Source organism: Calidris pugnax, unplaced genomic scaffold, assembly GCF_001431845.1.
Source record: "Calidris pugnax isolate Ruff unplaced genomic scaffold, ASM143184v1 scaffold44, whole genome shotgun sequence".
NCBI lineage: Eukaryota > Metazoa > Chordata > Aves > Charadriiformes > Scolopacidae > Calidris > Calidris pugnax.
The window spans coordinates 34008039-34031623 of NW_015094506.1; the positions used below are offsets into that span (position 1 = coordinate 34008039).

The following is a 23585-nucleotide window of genomic DNA, read 5'->3' on the forward strand; positions in this document are numbered from 1 at the left end:
CACAGAAATCATTACTGAAAAGGCAACTTTTACAGTGCTTCTATGCTGATGTCTGACTTACCACAGCATTTCTCTGAGCATGACACACAACATTTGGAAGGGGAAAGAATTACAGCCGAGGCGTAATATTAATGATTCAGAAAGTCTCGTGTCACAACCCTGAGCACTGCAGTATCTAATTATTAGGCATAACGATTTGCACACAGGCTGTGCCAAATAATGATGGGAGAATTAGACACCTAAAAATGGAGTCTGCCCTCCGGGGAAGGTCAGTGTAAGCCAATTGGTGGGAAAAAAGCCAAAGCAGTGCCACGGGACTAAATTCCTATTCCCTCACAGAATCCAGATCCATGCTACAAGGAGGGCTCCACCCTCCAGGAATACATGAGCCATCATCTTAAGTGAAACACGTATGTCTTTCAAAAGCTGGAGAAGGGAGAGAAGAAGATCCAGCTTTTCTTTCAAAAGGCAGAGAAGTAAGTGCGGGGGCTCACTCTGAATTCCAGCCTCAGAGTTTGTTTCAGTCGAACTAGCTTTTGGAGAGCTGGGATCAAAAAGATTTTTTGCATGAGGGATTTGGCCCTCCATGAAAGCTCCAGCCTCCTAAAGCTCTATTCACTGTTGGTGGGTAAAGTATTTTCCCTATGTCATAATTGAAAAATGAAAATTAATTTGTTTAAAAAAATACAACATTTCTTGTAGTTGTGGTTTGATTGTTCACTTAAAACAGTACCGAATTTCAGACTTGGCTTGCTGAATATTTAAGCATTTTATGAAACAGGCTTCACAGGAGGAGATTGAGAAAATCTCTTTCCAGAATTCCCTGTGACATGATTTCTTGAGTACACATGTAGAGTATCTATACTCATATCTCTCTGGACAGAAAAGTCTCACATGACCTTCCCAAATCCTTGCTTTTACCATTGGGAATCTGGCAATTTTTCCACAAAGTTACAGGCTTTCTAATGCAAACTGAAACTTTACAGAGTTTTAAAATGTGATGGAAAGGTTGTGTAGTGGCCCAGAAGCTCGATTTCTGAGGGATCCAAGAGAAAATTCAAGCAACATCAGTGATCTTTAAAAAGTTAGATTTTGAAAGGGCTCTGGCAAAAAGTTTTTAAGTGTTGTAACCAACAGAGGGGGAGACATTTTTTAAAAATGGAGAAAGCACCTGGAAAATTTATTTCTTTACTACCCGTGAAAAGAATGGTGGTGGTTAACATTATGAACATTATGCCTGAATGACTGAATGAGAGGATTGGTGGTGAGATACAGAACCTTTCAGTTATGGGACATGAATTCAAATAGAAATGGGGTAGTAGTGACAGAAAGTCATTACCATGTCATGGCTGCTTGCTAACATTTAGAGATTCATTGGTGGCTTGAGTCCAATTACCAGCACACAAGAGGTCACATTACAAAATGCACTATCAAAACTGGCAGAGTTGGTCAAAGCCATTTCTATTCTTTGTAACATGCTGCTACTTTTCCATATCCAAAGTTATCCATTCAAAGTCATGTCAGGACTCAAAGCTGGGGTGGTGAAGCATTTGAAGTCCACACTGCACAATCTGATGAAGAGAAGACTTCAGTTTCCTCACCATTGATCCAATACTTCTCATATGTAATAATTGCATATTTCCATCTCTACATTATATAAACTACCTAATGCCAGACTCTTCCAGCCTGCAGAGGCAGTGCCTGGCAGCTGGGAGGGTGAGGGTTAAGATGTCCGTGGACAGAGGAGCTCACAGGGGCTCTTGGTTTCTTTGCCAGAAAGGGGATATAACTATGCTCAGCTGAAATGAATTACTCTGCCAGGAAACTTTAAGAGGATTGAATGCTAGAGCATCCCCTCCTTCTTTCAAGGTTTGGGGTGATTTAGCACTGATGGAAAACTGAGTTGTGAGGAGCTTTGAGTGAACTCAGAATAGCCTTTTGTTTTGCTAGTCTTGGATTGTTACACGAATTGTTTCATTTTTCCTGGACTTATCTGAGCAAGCTTAGAAATCCCTGAAAATTGGAAAAGAGCAAAAAAGACAATTAGATTGAGGAAAATAAATGGTAAATAGTACATTGTAGCTAGTAGTTTCCACTGATATGTTTTCTCAAATATATTCTAAATAGAATGGCATGAAAAATGTCATGAAAGAGGAAAGAGCTGCATTTCATAGACAAAATAACGGCAGATATTCTTAAAAAAATATTCTCTTGACTACTAGCTAAAAAAGGACACTAAGATCCTGGATTGTGTAAATATTTTATTGCACATAGGTGGTAAAAAAGAATTATTATTAGCTTTAAGGGAAAGATCTTAGTCTTCTCTAAGTGTATATATATAAAATATGTGTGTGTGTGTGTATAAAAATACACTAGAGTAGTTTTTACTCTGGGTTTAACAGATTTAGAGTTAGCATTACAGAAAAATTAACTGAAGTATTCAATATTTGGCAGAGATCCATAGAAGGTCAGGCCAGTAGCAGTGTCACACTGACACAAGCTATTTTGTGTTTTTCAGCTTTGCCTGAAGGAATGTAAAAATAATACTGGTCCATTGGTGGTTGTGTTGGCAAGAAAAAAATTATCTTGGCCTAACTGGCGATTGCTGAAGGTGATACAATAGCCTGTTTTCAAGTGAAATGAAAATATTTGCAGCAAAACAAGAAATAAAGAGAAAGCTGGGAGGATGAGGAGTTCTGATTATTTTTAAAGAGACGGAAATAATTCTGTTAATATTTCAAAAATGTTCCTGAAATAATATTTACTCTCAGTATTTTAACATACTAAACTCCAATGTTACCTAATGGGACTAAATATGTGGAATTAAAACCAGAATGTTTTTCAGTTACAAGACATGCCAAAGGGTGCAGACAAACCAGTGCTGCAGACTGGGGACTTTGCTTAGTTCTTTGCTGAAATAAAGAAAAACAAGGAGTTCCAAATTTGCTGGGAATTATCCCTAGATATTGATCTGCCCGTCATCTGCGCTGAACGGCATTAATGCCAGCAGTGGCTAAAACCACTGTCAGTCAGAGTTTTACTTGAACGTGGGAGCAGCTGGATTTGATTCCCAAGAGAGATCAGCTCACTGATCTCAGCTACTGTGCCCAGTAGCTGTCACAAAAAAAGGCATGGCTGTCCTTGCAAACTTCCACAGTGCTTTTCTAGTGTTAATGTGATTTATACTTGGAGCAGTTTGACCTGATGGCTAATATATACTCAAGAGAAATTTAGGAATGGATTGGCAGATCAATGCTTTGTTTTGAGTTGGCTGGTATTTAGCACAAATATTGCAACTAAAAGAAAATCTGTAGGAGAAATTAATTATATTAAATTTTCAGTAATATTTCTGCGGTGAAACAGTAACACTGGACCCAGGCTATACTGCTAATAGGAAAATTCTCCCCACCCCTCCACTGAAGCAGGGTGGCACATCAAAACGTACCCCTGGGCTTCAGAAAGGTGAAGTTGACCCTGCACCAAAATCTGGGCTTCACAGCTCAGTCCTAATTTTAGTCACGATACTGAAAAGTTTTACTAAACAGTGTGTTCCTAGAATGCAGAAATGTGGGGTATTGTCATCTTCCACATGTCCCTGAGTTGTCTGAGGGAACAGCGAGCATCCAGGAACCAAGGCCAAGAGGGGGAGATGGGTCATATTTAGCACCTGCCTTTGCAATCATTTCCCAGGGAGGATGTGTCAGACCCTCATCCATCCTGCTGGGAATCAAAGGAGCCTGCAACTGGACTCTCTTTACAGCCAACCTTGGCCTTGTCAATAAATATCACATTGCCCTTGTTTACCACCTTTATGCAGTCTTCACTAGGTTCTATGGCCAGGCAATCACTTGAAGGCATTGCCCATCTTTCACCCCTAACCTTTAATGTGAAGAGTGGTTAGAGATGGTGCTACTTTGAAGGAGAGGCTTTTTACATCCTGGTGTTCATGTTGCTTCCAGTTAACGTCTCAAGTAGGAACCACTAGAAATTTTTTGTACTCTGTTGTGTTTGTATCAATCTATTTAAACTATTGAGTATTTGGGATTGGTGTACATTCATCCCAGTTTCTATTTCTCTGTGATATATGAAACACCGTCTCTTAACTTTGTATTGATTTTTAGTCCAGTTCTCCCAGTAAAGGATTTTCTGAAAGAAGAAAGAAAAGAAGATTTAAAAAAAAAAAAATCCTTAAAAATTCACATGACTAACAAAGATGCATTTCTTTTAATTTAAATGTTGGTACTAGTCTGGGAGTGCATTTTCTTCCTCTGGTTAGCACAGGTGCTGGGTGAGCTATGCCATTTCACTTATCATTTTGTAAGGATTGTGTCATGATGGTCATCAAAACCCCCACGCTGTGCCAGAAGCCTAACAGCTCCTTATCCTCTGACAGTGATAGAGATCTGGGAAGTAAGGCAGATTTTACCAGCTCCCACCATTAAGATTTGGACAGAGAAATAACCAGGCTGAGAAATCACATACTAACATCGTGAATAGCGATGTCTCACCGTCCAAGTTGGCACCAGAAAAATAAGCTGTTCTGAACTTGTCCGTACCTCTTCTTCGAAAACTGTGTGCAGTTCTGGTCTTGTTTTCTTGGAAATAGTATAAAAGAATTGGCGAAGATTCAGAGAAGGGCAAGAGGTACGATCAAATTTAGGGAGTACAATCTGTATGAACAGAGTGGGAGTTGTAAGGGTAGAAAAGACATAAGGTAAATAGGTATGAAAACAGGTAGCAGGAGGAGAGTGGCTCACCAGCCACTCACCACACCAGCTGCTTTTTTAAATATAAGGAGCTGGTTGGGGGCATCAGACAAAGCAAGGAACCGCAGCCAGAGCACTCAGAAGAACACTGACCAAGGAACTGCCAAACAGTGTTGTGAATGCCAAAAATGTGCACAGGTATAAGGGGATAAAATAAAGCCCATGGAAATGCAATCCACTAAGGATCACTAACTACGAAGAAATTACAGTTCTGGTAATTGAATTATTTGCAAGTGGTTGTGTGTATTTAGCCCACTCCTATTCCCTGTATGTTTGTTTACTTCAGGTTAAATTTTGGAGACAATGTTAGGTTGGGTGAAGTTTTGGTCTGACATTACTGGTATTCTTCTGTTCATTTCTAAGCCTTGAGCTGATCAGTTCATCCTATATATATACGTTTGTGTGCAGGTGCATGCACTGACAAAAGAACTGTTGAAAAATTAGATCCTTACTAAATATGTGATACAAGTCATTGATTTTTAGGAGCGAAGACCTTGGAATGTTTCCTCTTAGGGAAGTAAGTCAGAATTACAGGAGCAAAGATCAAATTGTCTTTTTTTTTTTTCCCCTTTGAGTTACATTTGGCATCACGTAAAATAGAATGAAAAAAAGGGAATGTCTACGTCAGGCCCCAGAAAACACTAAGTATCTGAGTGACAGAGGAAAAGTATATTCTTCCTGCAATCATTTGTACCATCTTATGAATAATTATCCAGCCAAGCATTTATTCGTATCTTAAAGACTTTAAATTCTGAAGTAATACAACAAAGTAATAAATGAATTCTATGTTAATTAGATATAGTATTCTTAGGACTAATGATGATTTTAGGAAATGAAGACTTTTTTTAATTACCTCTGTCTCATTTTTCCACATCTAGCCCTGTATCTTTACACATTCATATACAGTGGCGTTTTAAAAGTAAAATTAGCTCCTAAACAGTAACACAGATACTTTTCAAGTTGTAAATGTACAGGTTGAATCCTTAAGGCAACACAGCTTATTTTGAAATTCCACTTAAAACTTATTACCAGTAGCAATTTAAATTATCTGTTGTTGGATGTAACGTTGAAATGAATGACTAATTAGTGTCAAGTTGCCAACATTTAGTCACCGAGCAGCTTGAAAGCTCGAGGGAACAGCTTTATAAGAATTTACAGCACCCTCCTTAGACAAGGACACCATTTTGCAATTGTCAGATATAATTTGACATTGCTATAATATTGCTTTATGAATAGCACTTCTTTTTCTCCTCTCAAATTGATAGTTTCTGTTCTTCACCGATGGTCTTTTTTTATCTGGTCTTGAAGTAAAAGTGGTTAACTGATAACTCCCTTGCAAGATATCTGCTTAGTCCTAGAGCTAGCCTTATTATGAAGGGAATTAGTTGAGAGTGGTTAATTCACAGCTTTGTGTGATAGCACAAAGGCAGGGCTTAAGCAGTCACTCCTATCTGGGGTCTGTGGCAATCAAGCTGACCAATTATATTGCTCATGTACAGTCCTCCACCCACTGTACTAGGCGTAAAAACTGACCAAATACATGGTAGATCTCTCACCAGGTAAGCATCTCTGACACAGAAGCTGGTGCTGGAAGCCTCAGTTCTAAGGTACTCCACAATGGGCTGTGATGTTATCTCATTAAAAACAAAAACCAAAAAGGGTTTTGGAAGCAGAATCCAATGTCTGCCTTGGTGTGCAGAGACCCTCAGCAGTGATTTTCATGGTCTCAGTGTCACCTTTTGGCAGGAGAGGGCTCGGGCACCAGCAGGGGTCACGCAGGGTGAAGGCACCTGCACTTGCTGCAGAAGCCTGCTGCCACAGGGAAGGTTGGGCAAAGCTCCCTTTGCCCACAAACTCTCAAGACATCCTGTTTTCACCTCTGAGTGTGGATGATGGCCAGTGCATTGTGAGAACCACCATAGGAAAGGCAGCTTGCAATTTTTGCATCAAGAGCAGTTCGTTTTTTTTCTTTTCTTAGTCATAAAAAGTGTCTGATCCATTCAGAAATAAAAAAAGAAGATGCTCATTTTTGCCTCTGAAATCTGGGAAAAACTGAAACAAAACGCCACCTCAGGAGTATGTCTGTGTGACTGCAACAGAGTCTGTGTGACTGCAACGCAGCTGGCGGAGTCAGCTGAGCCGTAGCTCCTGTGATTTAAATAGTCCCCATAAAACATGAACCAGGCATCACACTTCTCTGGTGCTTTGCAGCAGCTCAGGAGCAGTTAGAATATTAGCTTTTCCTATGGAGCAAGGGAAAGATGACAAAAAACCATAATTATTTTTACCTTTTTGTGCTTAACATTTTATTGTAAATGACAGCAGAAGGGATTTGGTTACCTGGTTCTCCGTCTTGAATGCAAGAAGCCAGGACTGTTTCCTTGGGCAAGCCTTTTAACTTTTCCATGCAAAAGTTCCTTTTTTTTGACCTCTAGATACTAAAGCCCACCTTTACAAATCTCTTCAAGCTTCTTGGATGAAAGCCCTGGTGCACATGAAAAAAAAATAAATATATATATATATCCCTGAATTTTATTAGAAAGTTTCTGTTTCAGAAACTGCAAACTCAGGCAGGTGCAGGGGCAATAGTTTGACTCTCTTGCACTGCAGGCTGGAAAACCCAGGGAGCACTGCTACTCTTGAGAACAGATGTGGTTTCCATCATTCATGAACAATCATTCTAGCCAGCTCTTGGAGGAACATTTGTGAACCCCAGAGAGGACCATGTCCATCACTACTGAGCAGAAGAGAGGGCTATTGCAACAGAGGGCCCTTTGCAGCAGTAAAAGCAGCTGGGAAGATTATTTTCAATTTGATGCAGAATCTCCCTAGGCTGGAATAAAATTTGGAATAATCTATGTAATGTTCCACATCTCACACTAACAGCAATATTTTGTATTATTAGAAATTACTTTTCCAAAGTCATTAAGCTATTTTAAGACCTAGGTAAGGCTGCAGATTCATCATGATTACTGTTAGTGTCAGACAGGATAGGAATTGCTTTTCTTGCTTTCTCCCCTCTGCGTGCCTGACTGGGTGGCTGGCTGCCTAAATGCACGGGCTGATGAGCAGATGTATAATCTTCGCTGAGAGGTCTCACCAGAGCAGCCTCTGGGGCTCTGCCCGTGGCTCCTGGAGAGCAGGAATGGGCCACCAGCCCAGTTGGGAAGCAAGAGGGCAGGTGCATCATCATCCCACCCAGGTGGGTAAAGCGCCCCCCCTGCCCAGAGCAAGCAAGCATCTGGAGGATGGGACCTTGTCCTGGAAAGGCAGGACATCATTCTGTTAATCAGCTCCAGTGCAAAAAGCTTGAACTTTGCCTGGATGACATGCTGAATCCACTGGGAAACTGGATTTGTCTCCCACACACTGGCTTCTACGATGATCTCTTCGTTTCCATGGATTTTGTACTGTTTTCATTGTTTTATGGCCAAATTTTCCCTCGCTTTAAAAATAAATATTATCAAGTTAATTTTAATCCTTTTTCAATGGATCCAAATCCATTATTTTTTGACATGTTTTACAAGTTTGAAAACAAAAATGTTACTGGTTTTCGTTTTCCACAAATAAGACGGGAGCAGACCACAGACCTCAATCAATGTAACATTTTTTAAAGAATGTAAATGAATTGGAAGGAGGTGGGAGAGGGCACATGTATTTGTAACGCAGATTTGAAACCGGGTTTGCATTTGCATTTATTTTAATGGCGTTTATGCCCTCTAGTGACAGCAAACGTTATTGCAGCCAAGCTTTTTTGAATACTGACAATTTTTTTCGGTGGCTGTTTCTGTCAGTATCACCCTGAACTATTTGGTCTTTGTAATAATGCACATCCTGGGTTTATTCCTATTATTTATGTCCTATAGTCTCAGAGTTTTGCTGTAGAGGTCATCTGAAGGGAGGGGTCATGTTTCTACTCGAAGTAAGCTATTTCAAATATGCATTTCTGATCTTTCAAACACACAGAAAAATATTGCTAAATTACAATTTCTGTGATTAATTATTTTATCATCCAAAATATATTTATTCTTCACTTGAAATAAAATTAATCCTGTGTTTCAACAAACAAACAGAAGCTAAATAAACAGTATTGTCCCTCTTATTTGTGAAGATTATTGAAGAAAGGACTTTTCTGCTCATATCAAGGAAAAATGGCCAAAAAGTATGACTCATTTTAATTATAATTCAGATCTTTGACTTGTGAAATATTCCATCTTAGAGACATCAAAACCCAGTTTTTATTAGATTCAGGAATAAGACAAATAGCTGGTGCCACAAATACAGCCTCTGTTGTCTGAGATTTCTTGAATTATGGGCATGCAACATCAGATGTATTCCACTCACCGGTTAAAAAAGCAGTATTGCTTTGGCAGGTGGATGTCCACGTGTAAGCTCTGACATGGCAATGCTTAGGCTAGAGATTGGGCATTTGTAAACCCAAATGCATTCCTGTTTTCCAAGTTCCTACAACAGCTCAGCCTTTTGTGTGTGTTTGAAACTGCACTTAGTGAGCAGATATCCACGGACTGCAAGCAATAGCAGATGCCTGACCGGTCTGGACTACGTCTAGTGAAACCTAGGCATTACTTTGATCATGTAGTTTCTGACTTGTGATTTGGTAAAACTTGATTGACACATCTAGTTTGTCATAGCCTTTTCCCTTCCGTTTTCGGCTAATGAAGTAGAATGCACCTGACGGATAACAGGGATCAGTACGACATATCTTTTTCTTCACTCATCCAGAGCATACAATATTGGGATGACACTTTTGACGTTACAAAATTAGATTGTCAGTACAAATCATAAATATCCAAAGGCCAACTTGAACTTTGACCACAATAATAGACATATGTGGAACAGACTATAAACAAAGCTGTGAAAAGACTGCAACTAAGAAAAAAGCATGGGAAGGAGAATATGTTTGTGGTTACAATCTGAAGAGCAGTGAGACAAACAGGGTAGCACTAGACAAAACCTTGAAATGGTTCCCTTTTGACAAGTGATTCTGTGAAAATTGCTTAATAAGATTCCATATTTTTGTGTCTCCGTGACTGAAGGGATGAGATTTTCTGCAGAATTTAGAATTTGGTTTAAAGGTCAAGAATAATTTTTCCACTTTGAAATACAAGCACCACAAGGCTGAAAATTGGGTTATGTTCTTTATTAGTTTAGACTTTCCAACAAATAGAGCAATTGCAGGTAGGGTAAAGAAGGAAATTTCCCCTTCATTTTATGTCATCCACTTCCATTGGTGGTATTCAGTGATATATGAGGTATAATTAATAATCCAGCAAGAGAAACTTGATTGACAATTCTGGTTGTGCCTACACTAGATTAAAACCTGTTTCACTGTCCCAAAGGAAAGAAGAGGCTAACCAGGGCAAATGTAGTAAAAACTCCATTTTGTCACAAAAGTGAGCAAATATATTTCTCACTCTGTGCAGGAAAGTTAATTTCTTGGAAGTAATTTTTTCTGACCCTAACTTTATTAAACATCTCAAACACAGTGTTTCTCAACAGGAGAAAAAATAAACATGTAAGAGTTATTAATGATATGAAAGATATTATTAGCACTAAACAATGGACAAACAACATTACATTTGGAAAACGTCATGGTACTAAAACTTATCCAAGCTGAAATAGAAAAAAAATCAAAAGCAAGCTATTTAAAAATAAACAGTATATCCATCTGCCTGTCATTTTGCCCAGAAGGTAAGAAAAACATTGCAAAATACTTTCATTTATCAAATAATCCTTTTTTTTAATTTTTTTTATTTCACTGTGTAACACTGAAATGCTGTGAAAAGGCACCTCCTTATGACAGTAGCTACGGCCACGCATAAGTACTGAAATGTTAGGGATAGGTCAGCTAAGAGCTCCTGTCACCACTCCTAAAGCATCAGTCTGCACTTGATTCACATAATTACAGTGTCACATTATCAACAGGATGAACTATATCCCTGAGCAACTTCAAACCAAATTAATTAGAGTCAGAAATGCCTTCTGTCCCCAGCAGCCATCAGTGACAATGTGAGCTTATGAAGGTTCGGCAATTTAGCATTTCAGGTGATAGGCATCTAAATAAAGGATCAGGAATCTAGTTTAAGAGATCTTTCCAGTAGCAGTGGGCATGTGTAAATTTTGCATGCCAAGATCTGTTTTTGTCAGGTGTGTGTTGCCTTTTGAATAGCTTTCTGTTGATACACTTTGATGCCATTTAAGAAAGTATCTGAATCATATCTAAAAGGACGAAGTAAAACAGTGTCAAATACTGTTAATCCCCGAAGCTCACCACCCTGGCCCCATGCCCACTGCTCACCTCACTGCTCCGCCTGAAAAAAAAGCTGGGGTTGGTTAGGTGTTGGGGATCCTGTTTGTCAAAAGGACCTTGAAAGGTCGCTTATCCACTTCCCTGCCCAAAGGAAAGAGCAGCTGGGCATGCATCACTCCTGACAGCTGATAGTCAGCTCTGGCTTTAGGAAGATAAGCACCAAAAATACCTGTGTTGTGAGGTGCAAATGTTGATGTGAAATCTCTTTCTAGTATTTTTCCAGTTTTAGACATCTTATAATTAAGACCAGCTATAGTAACAATTTAGAAGATGAATTCTATTACATTATGGTTTTTTATCCAGTCCTGCATGTCAAAAATTAGAAACTAACAGCATTCAAATTACGAGCAGGTGGGGATGTTATTGACAGAAATATTAATGCTTTTTTTCCCTGTGAAAATTTTACACTAGGGTATGGTTTATAAAGCAACTAAAAATTTTATTTTACACAACATAATCTTTGTCAGTAGTCTAAAACTTGGTCATCTATATTACATCTGTGTGGGTGACAACTAATTTCAATATTTACATTAAACACATTCCTCTTATCTTACAAAACCTAAAGCATTCATCTTCACCTACAAGTTGAAACATAATCTCCTTTTGACATATGCGGAGTGCTCATTCCTACAAGTTGAAACATGATCTCCTTTTGACATATGCGGAGTGCTCATTGATAGAAGGTGTTTTCTAACCCCATATAGATTTTTCATCATATGATATCCTTGTCCCTTTATGCCCCCTATGATTAGGTGCACAATTTGGACCATGTGACTTGGAGACTCTCCCCCATCTTCTCTATTATTTTTCCAGTTCCTGCTGAACAGACAGGTTTTGTTTTCCAGACAGCATTTTTCCAAACACTGCCCCTCCTACAGTTTTATTTCTTACCTCTCCTTGTGTTAACAGTTTATAAATTCTTTGCAATAGGGAAATGTGCAAACTCTCTGCTCACGAGCATACTAAACTCATGTGCTACAATCAATGTTTAATAATAACTTAAAATGCAGTAAAGTTAAAAACAGAATGGTACTTGAAGGTAAATTATCTCTTTATATTAAACTCTATAATATGTAATTCTGTACTTGTCTTGTAGAATATGGCATTCTACAGAGTGCAAAGGGCTGATGTGTCTTGATAAGCTGTGACTGGAATGCCTTTACATGCTTCAGTAGTAGTATGTTCTTACTTGCTGGACAAAGCAATATCCAGCATCATAAAGAAAGGTGGTAGCCCTAGTAATTTTAAGCACTGGAAGGATTTGCAGTTAGAATTTGTTTCATTGCTTGCCTGTATCTTGAGGTTTTGGGGTTTGCTTTCTGCTAAAACATAGAAGGGACCTCTGGAGGTCAGCCTCCCACTCAAAGAAGGACTATCAACAATAGATTGGATCAGCCATGCTTTTGTCTAGCCAAGTGTTGAAAATCTCCAAGGATAGAAAGCCCACAATCTCCTGGGCAACCTGTTCCAAAAATGTGCTACCCTCCTAAATGAAAGTACTATATCAACTTAAGTGAGATAACAGATTATTCATCTTACCAAATGTTCTCCCTAGGATCTTGCTGATGGAAAGTGATGAGTTCTTCCAACAAGCAGAGTAAGGACTTAACTTCAAAACTAATCTTTTTTTTTTAACCTTAGCAAGGTCACTTTCTCTCCATTGCAATAGAGGCAGCCTGGGAAAACCATAGCAGGTAGAACGTAGATGCCCACAGTTTGATGGACAGGATACCCAACATTAGCTTCAAATTAAAATTATGTGTGCACAATGATGGGCATGCTGTATGTCTATGCATATGTGTATAAAGTATTATTTATATGCAGTGAGTATTATTTGCAAGAGAAGTAAAATCTATTCTGCAGTAAATTCGTCTTGAAATTCAATACTCAGCAGAGATTTTTCCTTTACTAAGAATTTTGTTTTCTTTAACCCAGATACGGTGACATGGTGCCGAAGACAATAGCTGGCAAGATTTTTGGTTCAATATGCTCCCTGAGTGGGGTCTTGGTCATTGCTCTGCCGGTTCCTGTAATTGTCTCCAACTTCAGCCGTATCTACCACCAGAATCAACGAGCAGACAAGCGCAGGGCACAAAAGGTGAGCTTCTAATTTTTCCCACTTTTTTTGTTGAGAAATAGATAAAATATGACTTTTCGTATGGTGTGCATCCGCAATGTGAGTATTTCTCAGCAAATGGACTACTATATATATGTCCTACATGCCTAGCCCGTGTCCTAGATGCAAATACGGTATTAATTTTAGTGGAAAAAACCCCAAACAAAATAACAAAAAACCAAAACCTCTTAATTTATCTTTAAATTATTTATCATCATTTACAGATCTGTTGGGGTAATTCATCCTACTTGTTTGGCTAGATCTAGTATTTTCAGGCAGTAGCTGCAGCCCCACCCACTGAAGATTTTTCTGTGTTTTTCAGGCAGACTTTCTTTCCACCAGAATCTTCTGAGAAAAAAAACAAAAACAACAACAACAACAAAAAAACCCAACCCTAATAACGATTTCTAATGTCTATCCTAACAGCCTGCTTCACTAATCCATGTGTTTAATTCCCAGGTTCAGTCTCTGGGGAATCTGATTATTGGGGAACTTGTCTCCTCAGCTCCAGTTTGCTTAAAAGGCTACAGAAAAAAGAGCTTAATCAGGAGAAGCTGAAAGCAAAAGTCATTTTTTCCAGCTTCCTTGATTTGCTGAATCTCTCACTACAATATCAACCATCTCTGCAACAAGACAGTTTCTGTCTCTGACCCATATGACAAGGTCAGCAGCCAGGAAGAACTGCTTACCAGGAGAGATACGGCCCAGCCCGGGTAGTCACCTTCATTCCACATCACTGCCAAAATATTAGCTCCTGATCCACTTCACCCAACCCTATAATGCTAAACAGCTCAGATAGCCTCCATTGGCACCTGAAGGGCTGATAACCATACATTACTGTTGTGGTTTAACCCCAGCCGGCAGCTAGAACCGCTAAAGCCTCTTGCTCACTCCCTGCCTTGGGATGGGGCAGAGAATTGGAAGAGTAAAAGTGTGAAAAAACTCATGGGTTGAGATAAAGACTGTTTAAAAGGTAAAGAAACAGAGTGCACTCAAGCAAAGCAAAACAAGGAACTTATTTGCTGCTTCCCGTCTGTAGGCAGGAGTTCAGCCATCTCCAGGAAATCAGGGCTCCATCACGTGTAATAGTTACTTGGAAAGACAAAACACCATAAGTATGAACATTCTCCCCTTCCTTTTCCTTTCCCAGCTTTACATATTGAACACAACATCATATGGTATGGAATATCTCTTTGGTCAGTTGGGGTCAGCCCTCCTGGCTGTGTCTTCTCTCAACTTCTTGTGCTCCCCCAACCTACTCACTGGTGGGGTGGTGTGAGGAGCAGAAAAGACCTTGACTGCTTAGCAACAACCAAAACCACTAGTGTACTATCACACTATTCCCATCACAAATATAAAACATAGCATTACACCAGCTGCTCACAAAAAAAAAAAAGATAATTAACTCCATCCCAACTAAAACCATGAAATTACCTTCTGACAGTGGCAGCCAGAAGGCTCTGGAGGCAGTACAGAAGGCTCTGGAGGCAGCCAAGGTTGAGGTATCACCATTTGGCCTTTTTGTGATCTTGTGGCCTCTCTTCAGAAGTCCTGAGTGCTCCAAGAAGAGCAGGATTGCTGCCCCCTGTGGCATGCAGGCAGGCCATGGTTGGGGACTATGTACATAGACCAGGAAACACAGGCTGTCCCAGGCTGGATCTGTCCCATATAGACAACAGCACCAGCTCTAGCGATATAAAATGTTGGTGCATTTCTTTCTGGCCTTTGACCAGAAAGGTCACCATTTTGACTGATCTCTTTGTGGAAATGAAGTAAATGTACACAGTGATACCCTTCTCAGAATATCTTAAAATCAGGGGAAACAGACAAACATGGCCAAGAAAATCAGTCACAAGCCCAGGCTAAGATATTGTACCGTTTAATGGCCACATCTTGGAAGAAGGTTGTCAGATGGAAAATGACCATAAAAGAAATTGGATGTATCACAGAAATGGCACAGCTTTCTAGAAAGCTGATTTCAAATATGTGCTGCTTCAGCGATCCAAATACTATACCTTACCTATCCTACTAATTCACACACTTTTGTGTGCTGTTTTGTTCCATGTGCTGGTTCCAGCTGTGCAGTCCCCACTCCCACAGCTGGAACGTGCAGAGAACACGTCACTTCCACACTACATTGTTTCTGTCGAGAACTTTTCCACTTCTGTTTGCCTGATGGCAGCAGACAGAGAAAGAACAGCACATATCAGCCAGAACACAGCGCTTCATTACTGTGCCCCCGAGCATTGCGCCAGTCACGGATAACGGATCTGCTTGATCCCAGCAATCAATGTGCCTGTTTGGAGCTCTCATAATAACTGCAGACACAACCGCCTTACTTCAGATAGAAACTGTCTCCTACTGCATGTCATGAAACAAAATTCTCTGTGCCTGCTTTACACTTGCCCGAGAAAAAGAGATGGACACTAGAAAATACCTTGCAAAAATTAGATTGGCAGACTTGCTGATATTCCCCATAATCTCTTCCTGAATAGAAGCTGCTTGAGCGAATAACTGACTTTTTTTTCCTCGCAAAACAGTGAGCTTATTGTTTGTTTCAAAGAGGGATATGAAATGATGAACAGCAATCCTGCCAAGCGTTTTCCCTCTGCTCTCCAGAACAATGCCAACAGTGAGGGTGGGAGATTTCCTCTGATGGTGCTAATGCCCTTCTTGCTTTGGAGAAAACAGCTTTGAGGGCTGACTAATTTAGCACTGGATATGTGTTTCATTGATATCTCCTGTTGCAAAGCTAATCTCTGTCAATCTAAAATGACTGAGATGTTGAACTGAATATTGCTTTGATGAACTAAAAAATATCAACAAAAATTACTTCTTGCATACTACGTAGTCCATATTTAGCAATATTTAACTATGAAGTATAGTCTTGCATTTCACAGAGGGTTCTAATGCATTTTATAAGAATATTGAAGCAAAAAGGTCACATTATTCAAATTTGAAATCCCTTCTTCATTCCATACAATAGAAGTTTCAGACAGTTTTCTAAAATAAATGTTTCCCTAGGCACCAACCTTATTTCTATTCTCTAATTCTGAAGAACATAAGCTTGAAAGAAGGTGCCGTTTCATGGAGCACAGCATGAACCTCTGCAGATGATGGTACCTCCTGCTGGCTACAACAGCTTCCATCTGATTGAGTGGGTTGTATATTTGAATTGTGCAACTTTATCTATATCTCATACAGGAGTTCAATCAAGGCAGTCTTCAGAAATGGGAAAATGTTTGGGCTGTAAGGAAGCTCAAAAGAAAGTTCTCCACTGAAGAGCTTAAATCTAGTCCCAGGAGCACTGGCAATTTTCAGGAGAAAACTTTTGTCACTTAATATTAAGTTTTTTCAAGAGCCATGCGACTATCAATATACAAATTTACTGAATTCTGCACAGCCATTCAAGATTAGATGATTCCATTTTTTTATTTTTGGCAAAAAGATGCACATTAATGTTCATAAGAAGATGGAAGAGAGAAATTTATTTATATACCATCTTATTTTGAATGGACTTTAAAGGAAGCTCCTGCTTCCAACCATGGAAACATATTTTTGTAAGAGACCTCAATATAAACCAAAATAGATTAAAATGAACAACAAAGTAAAATAAACAACACTTTTTCTTCTATCAGAAAATAAGGATTTTACCTATCCTGACAATAAGTAAATAAATAAATGATCCAAAATAGGTATTGGAATTCAGAGCAGAACTAATTATGCCCTGTAGTCTTACTATGCCTTTTCCTCAAGCAGGTTTATCACAACTGAAACACTTTTGAAGAATCCTGTTTGTGGAGCTTTTCTCAGCTAAAGACAACTTCAAGAGGCCAAGTTATTTTGGTTGCCCATCAGTGCCTTCAGGTGGCAAAGTTATGACAGATGTGTTGTGACTGGTCCATGTATAAAAAAGGGAAAGGGAAAGGTTTAGGTAAATTCAGATACAATTTCCTATTCCATATTTGATAGGTATCAAAGGTTAAGGTATGATTAGATCCTCACAGTGTCAGATTCACTGGGATGACTGCCAGCACAGGGAAAGGAAAGGAGGAGGCACAGCTACCCTGTTTTCCATACAACTATTTTTCTGCATCTTTTAAAGGCAAGAGCTTTGTATCCTCTTAGCCAGCAAGTCCTAAGTGGGGGTCCGTCCACCCATTATTGTTCATTACTTGATAACTGAGGGAACTTTAATTCTAGTTGCTTTCTCCCAAGAGTGACTTCACATGGTGCCTCAGCTGAACACCCAAACAACTATCAGCTCCAAAATCTGACTTAATACATAAAATTCAACCTGAATCTTGCATGTGAGTATGGTCTTCTACCTTACATAGCAAAATATATCCTGAAGATTGGTTTGGCTTTATTATTTATTGATTGTATGTGATATATTTACCTGTCAAGTTATGAATAATTAGTTACTAGATAAATATAAATAGCTCTAGGATAAATTGCAACAACTGCTTAACAGCACCTGGCAGTCTAGAGCTGAGCATTTGCAGTAGGGAACCCTGCTAGCCATTATGACTTCTTTAAATGAGATAGGCTCAGTGGGGTTGCAGAAGCATAACTAACAGAATAATTTACCCAAGATTTTTGAATTTAGCACAATGGAAATGTAAAACTTGTGTTTACTGAACTATAATTTGAATAGATTGTGAAAGCAAGGCACAACAACAAATATATGAACCTTATTTAATTCCATATCCATTAACGTTCAAAGTAAACAGCATTTTCTTCTCTACTGCATGCTGACATCCTATAAATTATTGTTAGCTAATCTGAAGTCAATTATTTGCAATTACTGAAAATTAGAAAATCAGAGCATGAAATGTGGGCTTGATTTTTCACTTGAAAGCAAACATATAGGATGGATTTATGAAAGGCCAAACCAAAAGTGATGTAAATAACAATGATGTGACTGATTTCTGGGCGATTTGGGCATCCCTCTAGGAGCCACAGTGTTGTGGTTTAACCCCAGTAGGCATCTAAGCACCACCCAGCAGCTCCCTCACTCTCCCGCAGTGGGACAGGGGAGAGAATCAGAAGGGCAAAAGCGCAAAACCTCATGGGTTGAGATAAAGATAGTTCAATATTTTTGTAAATAGGAGGGAGAGGAGGGAACAATAAAGGGGAGTAGGGAATAAAAACCAAGAAAAACAAATGATGCAAAAGAAAACAATTGCTCACCACTGACCAACTGACGTGCAGCCAGTCCCCAAGCAGTGGCAGTCCCCACTGACATCCACCCCCCACGGTTTTATTGCTGAACACAACATCGTATGGTCTCGGACACTCCTCTGGTCAGCTGGGGTCAGCTGTCCCAGCTGTGTCCCCTCCCAATCTCTTCTGCACCCCAGCCTACTCCATGGTGGGAGAGTCTGAGGAGCAGAAGGGGCCTGGATTCTGTGTAAGCACTGCTCAGCAGTAAGTAAAACATCCCTCTGTTATCCACACTGTTTTCATCACAAATCCAAAACATAGCCCCATATCAGCTATTATGATGAAATTTAACTCTATCCCAGCCAAAACCAGTACACATAGAATGACTGTGAAGGATTTCTTATATTTTAATTGTACGAGATCATTAAAAAATAATAAATATAAGGTAATGAGTAATTTTTGAGTTTTTTGATGCTGAGATAGCTATGTTGTCTGGAGACCAGCAGAAGAAATAGGTACTATCTAAGTATTAAATTACCTAGACTACCTGGGCTTTTTTCATTGCAAATTGGAGAGTGACTCTTGCCAACAATGATTCCCAGTATCGCAGCAAGCCCTGACCTAAAGTGTTCCTGACAAAATCTATCTCTAAACACAGCTGGACAGCTGAAGGCATCTTGAATGTTAAAAGGCGGATGTTGTAAATACCCCAGAGTGCTACATTTAGCACTATTTAAAGTCTTGTGAAAATAAATGTTTATATTTCTAAAACTGACAGAACCAGCTGTTATTGACTAACAGTGAATTCCACTTCTACGTTTTAAAATTTGAAGCTAGAAAAAAAAAAGTGATGCATTCAAAAGAGAAGTTCAGTGCAAATACAAGGGATGTAGTAAGAATTAGAGCTGATCATCAGTTTCTTTTGGAAGTTTCAGACAAGATGATTATGATGGAATTTCATCAGAATAAATAAAAGAGCTGTATTTCAGCTACATTGGGTTTGTCCTAGACAACGTAAAAATTACTGAAATCAAAGTATCACATTCAGCGGCCGGCGGGGAAAACCTCACAGTAGAGAAAATAATCTACTTCAGGACTTAATCCTTTCTTTTTTTGCTAGATATTCCATGAAAGGGGAGAGCTAGGAAGGGCTTTGCAGTGGTTGAAAGGGGCAATTATCACTCCCTTTCTGTTGTACATGGCAGAAAATGCAGTTGGCAGACTAAAGGAAAATACAGTTCTTCTGTAATCACAGCTTTCCTGATGTCATCACATCATTTTGGTGTCCTTCATGGGAATTCAATCCCCAGTGCACAGTCCTTAAAATCCTGTGGCTGACCTGAGCTTTTAATGATTCCTTGATAGGGAATGTGAGGAGTCACAAGACTACTCATGCTACAGGCTCTGATGTAAATCAGGCAGAAGCACTGAGAGAAATCTCGTCACTTTAACAGATTTGTAAACCCATCCAGTTTCAGGAGCATTTTCTGTAAGCTGAAGTATAAGCATGGAAGCCACAATATCTGATTCTGTCTCAGTAATAGATGTATTGTCTTCTCTTTGGTAAATGATGGAAATTCAGGCCATCTGAATGAGTCTCTGCTAGAAAGATATAAGCTATTACTTTCCACCTCGCAAAAGCTTTCTAAGATGCAATTAATTCATATTTGCAAAGCAATTTGAAATCTTCACATGGAAAGTACAACCTTCATATTATATGTGTTGTAGCACATTGATATATTGAGACAGTCTGATGAACTGTTATATTTTTTATATTTATTTATTAAATGGTGCTGCACCATAATTAATATTTCAATTATTAAAGAGAAAATGAATATGCAAGCTAAAAGGAAAAGCATAACTAATGTATGTAAAATTTTTGTTCATTAAACCTAATTAATTTCTCTGTATAAAGAGCACACTGAAAAGTACCACAGCTAAAAAATCTGTGACTGAAATCACTTATTTATGGGACTCCATATTGCACTCTGTCAAGGCATCTCTAAAGTGTCTCGAGCTCCTAAGGCTAAACAGTAGTGCTAAGAGAGACCATTAATATATTTATGAGCATAACCCAGTGCACGTGTCCTAACCCGTGACTATTCTGCAATGCTCTTCCCCCAACCTTCAGCCACTCGTGCTGGTGTTGCATCTGAAGAACTCCACCTTGAAAATAACCTATTTTCTGCCAGCACAAGGGGATTTTTAATTGCCGTCCCTGAGGACTCAGCCCTAACCACATTTTTAGCCCTGGAGGTGCCATCAAGGAGCTCGTGTGAGCCTGGAGAGTGGAGCTGTTAAGCGTTTCCCACACTGGTGGGTTTCTGAGGACCATAGGCCAGCCTGGCATGATGTCCTCTTGGGCAGCTCACTGCAGCACACCAGGCTACCCAGGTCTGGTCAGCCATGGTGAAAGAGCCCTGACTGGACATTTATACCCAGTCCAGCCTCTCAGGACCCACCCAAGGTGATGGAACATGGGGCTGCAGGTGTCCTTTCCTAACAGGAGGAAGGGAGAGTAGGAATTCACCTGTGCAGAAGCCCAGTGCAGGTGACCCGGGCATTTCACTCCTTACCACTGGAATACGGTGAGTTACCAGCGTAGCTGGGAAGGCTGTGTGCACCAAGGAAGGTGACAAAGAAATGTGTTATTCTAAAATGGCCAGTATCTCACAAAATAAGGCAACAGCCTCTCATGTGGGCTTTTTGAATCAGTGATGCACATGTCCACAGCATTACCTTATTTTCTTTCAGAACAATTAAAAGATAATAAATACAGGACATATAACATAAGCCAGATTCTAGCCATGTTTACTGTTAGCTGTCACGAATTTCTTGGCTTGCTGTTGAGAAGATCTGTGAGTTTGAGGCTGTGAGTGCAAAGAAGCGTGGTGTTGAGTCATTCCTCATAGTCAGTTAAGTATTAATCATGCCAGAGAGATCTGGCAGCTACAGTGACCAGGCTGCCTCCCTTTACAAGTATTCAGGGATTCTCAATTATTTCATACTGACATCTAATGCCACAGAAATTGGGTTAAGGGGAGAAATGCTCCCTCTATTTTCTGCAAATACCAACTACGTAATTATCAGATATGAAAATCTCTATTAATATATCAAAGTCAGTTTTTCAAGTTCTTCACTGTGTCTCCTTCTGTACTTCAGTGGCCATTCAACTTCAGATGCTGTTCAGCATTTGGCTTTCAGGATCAGAAACCAATGCATGAAGATAAATCCATACACCCTCTTACACGTTACTAGCCACAAAAATCACAGAACCACGATGCCATCCTAGAAATCCCATAAATGCTTCTGTTTTCTGTATTACTGGTTGAGAGAGTCTTTTCTTCACACTTTCCCCTAATGTTGGATCTTAATTGTTGTGCAAAAGTCAGTGGATGCAAAGTGTCCTTCGCTCATGAGCCACCTTCTCCTCTGGTGTGAAAGTCACATTCACAAGCAGTGAAGCTCACCTGAGAAATCTCAAATCTCTCCCAGGAATTTAATACCTGCAGACTCTGGAAAATCAGATTATGGACAGATTATGACCATCTGACTGTACCAATAAATATGAAGAGGTAAAAAGGCTTTTAAAAGGCCTGGCAAGCATTCAAAAAACCTAGCTGGGAAACAGCATAAAAAACACTATCACATCCTGCTATTCTAAAAACCCAGAAGGCTCTCAGAAACCAGCTCACAGCAGTCGCAATATTATGTTTTTCTGAACCATTTCTTCGCCTTTAAGGAGCTTTTCACTGCAGGAGGAGCTGAGATGGATGCCCATGTTCCTGATCCACAAAGCATAAGCAGTGGCACAGTTGCGGCAATGAAACTAAAGCAGGCATTTACATGCTGATCTGTCTACTCCCTTGTCCAAAATCATTGTTCTTATTAGCTGATGCATGCAAACAAATAAAAACTTCTGTCATTTGCACTTTAAATAGGAAGGCACTTATGATTTGCTCCACCTGGAGGACAGATGCAATGCAGACTTTCCATGTTTATGATATTGGTATTCATAAGCAGCTGATTCCAATTAGCAGTTTTAGATAAACAGAATAATGGATACGAGTACAAGTGACACTCTTCCTTTTGTCTATTTACACAGAAAGCCAGACTTGCTCGAATTCGCGCAGCAAAGAGTGGGAGTGCTAATGCCTACATGCAGAGCAAACGAAATGGCTTACTGAGCAACCAGCTGCAGCAGGTAATGTTTTCATATCCTCCACCTCCAGAGGAACAGCTTAATGACAGCCCAGCAGTAGCTTGTTCTATTTATCACCAGGGCAAGTCGACTTGGGTCTTTAGGCCATGTTATGTTTAGAGGTAGATTAAGGAAGGATAAATTGGACAATTACGTTTGTTAAAGGAAGCTTGTGAGGGTCGGTGACAGGGTGTTAAAAGACAGGGGAAACGGCCAGATAGAAAAGCTGCATTCAAATGTAACCCACATTTTTAGAGTTAGATCCCATAGCAAGCCTCATTAATAAAGTACAGCGTTTGCCTCTCAGGAGGTCAATTGGATTTATCTCATTTGGCTTTAGACAGGTAGAACATGGGTGGCCAAACCAGGGTTCATCCTCAGCGAGGGGAAGAGGTAGCTCTGGGGTACCATTTGCAAGGAGGGGTGTTGTAGAGTAAAAAGCCCTGGAAACACCTGGTCCCTGGAAGCACCTACTTTGCTCTGAGGAGAATCCTGGGGATTACTTCAAACACATTGAAATCTAACGTTACCTGAAGCAAATCCCCCCTACCCTGCCAAGGAGGCCAGGCTGAGCAGCGGGAGCCAGGGGCAGGGGCTGGGAGGGGGACCCACGGCGACTGCGCTGCCGGAGACAGCCCCTTGGCTGCACGGAGCTGCAGACAGCTGAGGAAGACTGAAGACACAGTGTTTTATAATCCCTGCCATTTTCCGGCATTTAGGCAATTCCCTGAGGGATACAGGAAGGCTTTCATTCCTCTGTGCCCTTTCTGTTCAATATGTGTGTAAAAGCCGAGCAGTTTAACCTACAGCCAGCGGAGGAGGAAGGGGCTGTCCGTCCGTCCATCCGGTCTCGCACAAAAGGCGAGCAGTCAGAGCCCCCGCTTCCTCTCCTGCTTGAAAGAATGCAAACCTTTGAACTAAGAAGACACCAAATAGCTTAATTGCCATGCAGATTTCAAATATCCCCAAGTTGAATTGTAATCTTTCCTATTATCCCACTTCCTC

At 40.0% G+C, this 23585-nt stretch overlaps 1 protein-coding gene across 4 annotated transcripts in view; it reads left to right on the forward strand.

Moving 5' to 3' along the window:
* The window catches only part of KCND2 (potassium channel, voltage gated Shal related subfamily D, member 2), a 273760-nt gene that overhangs the window by 240164 nt on the left and 10011 nt on the right, over nucleotides 1-23585 (forward strand). For all 4 annotated transcript variants that reach the window (XM_014964300.1, XM_014964301.1, XM_014964303.1 and 1 more), the window contains 2 exons: nucleotides 13033-13195; nucleotides 22485-22583. In XM_014964300.1, the coding sequence (XP_014819786.1) occupies nucleotides 13033-13195; nucleotides 22485-22583 (262 nt within the window). The remainder of the gene's footprint in view (nucleotides 1-13032; nucleotides 13196-22484; nucleotides 22584-23585) is intronic.